The 2,048-nt window shown below is 45.8% G+C and overlaps 1 gene segment (V, D, J or C); it reads left to right on the top strand.

Annotated features, from left to right (window-relative positions):
- The first annotated feature begins 277 nt into the window (after positions 1–277).
- On the top strand, positions 278–754 carry LOC102272767 (probable non-functional T cell receptor beta variable 23-1). The segment is given in 2 exon segments: positions 278–326; positions 429–754. Coding segments are annotated over 2 exon segments (375 nt in total).
- Positions 755–2,048: the final 1,294 nt, after the last annotated feature.

Here is a 2,048-nt window from a genome sequence, read left to right as displayed (position 1 = left end):
AGGAGGCAAATAGACAAAATAAAAAGCAAAGAAGTTATTGATGTGTAACTGATTTTTTTTTTAAAGAAATGATGAAAGAGCCTAATCAGGAAAAAAGACAATTGAAAGTCTGGAATCCATGCTAGTTGTTTCACCAGCTTCCTGCCCTCCCAGTTAGACTCTCAGGTACCTGGAGACTGTGATGCCCACAGGAAGAGAGCACATCACAAGGAGGTGCTGAGGGGGAGGAGGAGCCTGAGAGGAAACGCCTCTGCTCTGCTTTCTCCCTGAGCCAGCCATGTGCCTTGGTCTCCTGTGCTGTGTGGCTCTTTTTATCTGGGGAGCAGGTGAGGTGAATTTCTTGGATTCTAGATTCAGGACTTTCTCCTGTGGCTGCAAAATCAGGCTCCTTCAAGGGCTTTTTGTGAACTTTCTGTCTTTCCTTACAGGCTCCATGGACACTGAGGTCACTCAGAGTCCAAGTCATCTGGTCAAAGGAAAAGGCCAGAAAGCAAAGATGGATTGTGTCCCCATAAGAGGACATATTAATGTTTACTGGTATCACAGGAAGCTGGAAGAAGCATTTGAGTTCTTGGTTTACTTTCAGAAGCAAGACATTGTGAAAGGCACAGAAGTGTTCAAAGAGCGATTTTCAGCTGAGTGCCCCCAAAACTCACCCTGCAGCCTGGAAATCAACTCCACCGAGGCAGCGGACTCGGCTCTGTATTTCTGTGCCAGCAGCCAGTCCACAGTGCTGCGCGTCAGCTCTTCTTAGAGCACAAACTCACCGTGCACCCAGCTCAGGAAATCAGTGGTGTCGTAGGAGGGTAGGAACTAACAGAAACCCACCTTGAAAGAGCATAAAGCAGAAGGAAAAATCTGTAAATGGCCACACAGGATGAGCAGAAGGGGAGGTGGAAAACAGCTGGTGGGAACACAAACCCAAGGACGGGGCAGGAAGCTGTAAGGGGTCTCAGATTCCCCAGTTTGCAGGGTATCTGGCAAAGGAGACACAGGATGTGACCTTGATGGGTTCCTAATAATCTTTATTAAGAAGTGTAATTTTGAGCTTTTCACCTGGCAAAACTGTGTCTTCAGAAATAAGGATAATCAAGAGAGGCACCCTGATCACCTTGCTCAGCACATTAATTGATCCAGACCCACGGACTCCTTAGGGGTTCATGGCTGCTTCTCTCAGCTGTCCCTGCCAGAGGAGCTGACCAAGAAACTCAGCAACTCCCTAGGTCCTGAATACTACAATTACACAAGCTTTAAAAGCAACAACTCTGCAATAAAATGCACCCAATTTGAGTATATGTTTCAACACTTTTTGAGGAGATTTTGCACCTGTATAGATAGCTGGCCGGAGAAGGCAATGGCACCCTACTCAAGTACTCTTGCCTGGAAAATCCCATGGAAGGAGGAGCCTGGTAGGCTGCAGACCATGGGGTTGCTAGGAGTCTGACATGACTGAGTGACTTCACTTTCACTTTTCACTTTCATGCACTGGAGAAGGAAATGGCAACCCACTCCAGTGTTCTTGCCTGGAGAATCCCAGGGATGGGGGAGCCTGGTGAGCTGCCGTCTATGGGGTTGCACAGAGTAGGACACGACTGAAGCGACTTATCAGCAGAGATAGCTGGCATGACAATCAAGACACAGAATACTTCTCCCTCCCCTAAAAGTCCCTCCTTGATATTTTACTGAGGTCTTTTTAAGTTCTTTAAGCTTGGCTTCCTATTTTTTAATCATAAGATCATAGCATCCAATCCCATCACTTCATGGCTAATAGATGAGGAAAAATTGGAAACAGTGAAAGACTTTATTTTCTTGGGCTCCCAAATCACTGCAGATGGTGACTGAAGGAATGAAATTAAAAGACGCTTGCTCCTTGGAAGAAAAGGTATGACAAACCTAGACAGTGTATTAAAAAGCAGAGACATCACTTTGCTGACAAAGGTCCATATTGTCCAACTATGGTTTTTCAGTATTCATGTACAGATGTGAGTGGAACCACAAAGAAGTCTGAGAGCCAAAGAATTGATGCTTTTTACATGTGGTGCTGGAGA

This window comes from Bos mutus, unplaced genomic scaffold (genome assembly GCF_027580195.1).
Source record: "Bos mutus isolate GX-2022 unplaced genomic scaffold, NWIPB_WYAK_1.1 CTG763, whole genome shotgun sequence".
Classification (NCBI taxonomy): Eukaryota; Metazoa; Chordata; class Mammalia; order Artiodactyla; family Bovidae; genus Bos; species Bos mutus.
The sequence above is the reverse complement of the archived record's forward strand: the minus strand, read 5'-3'. Positions and strand labels throughout refer to the sequence as shown.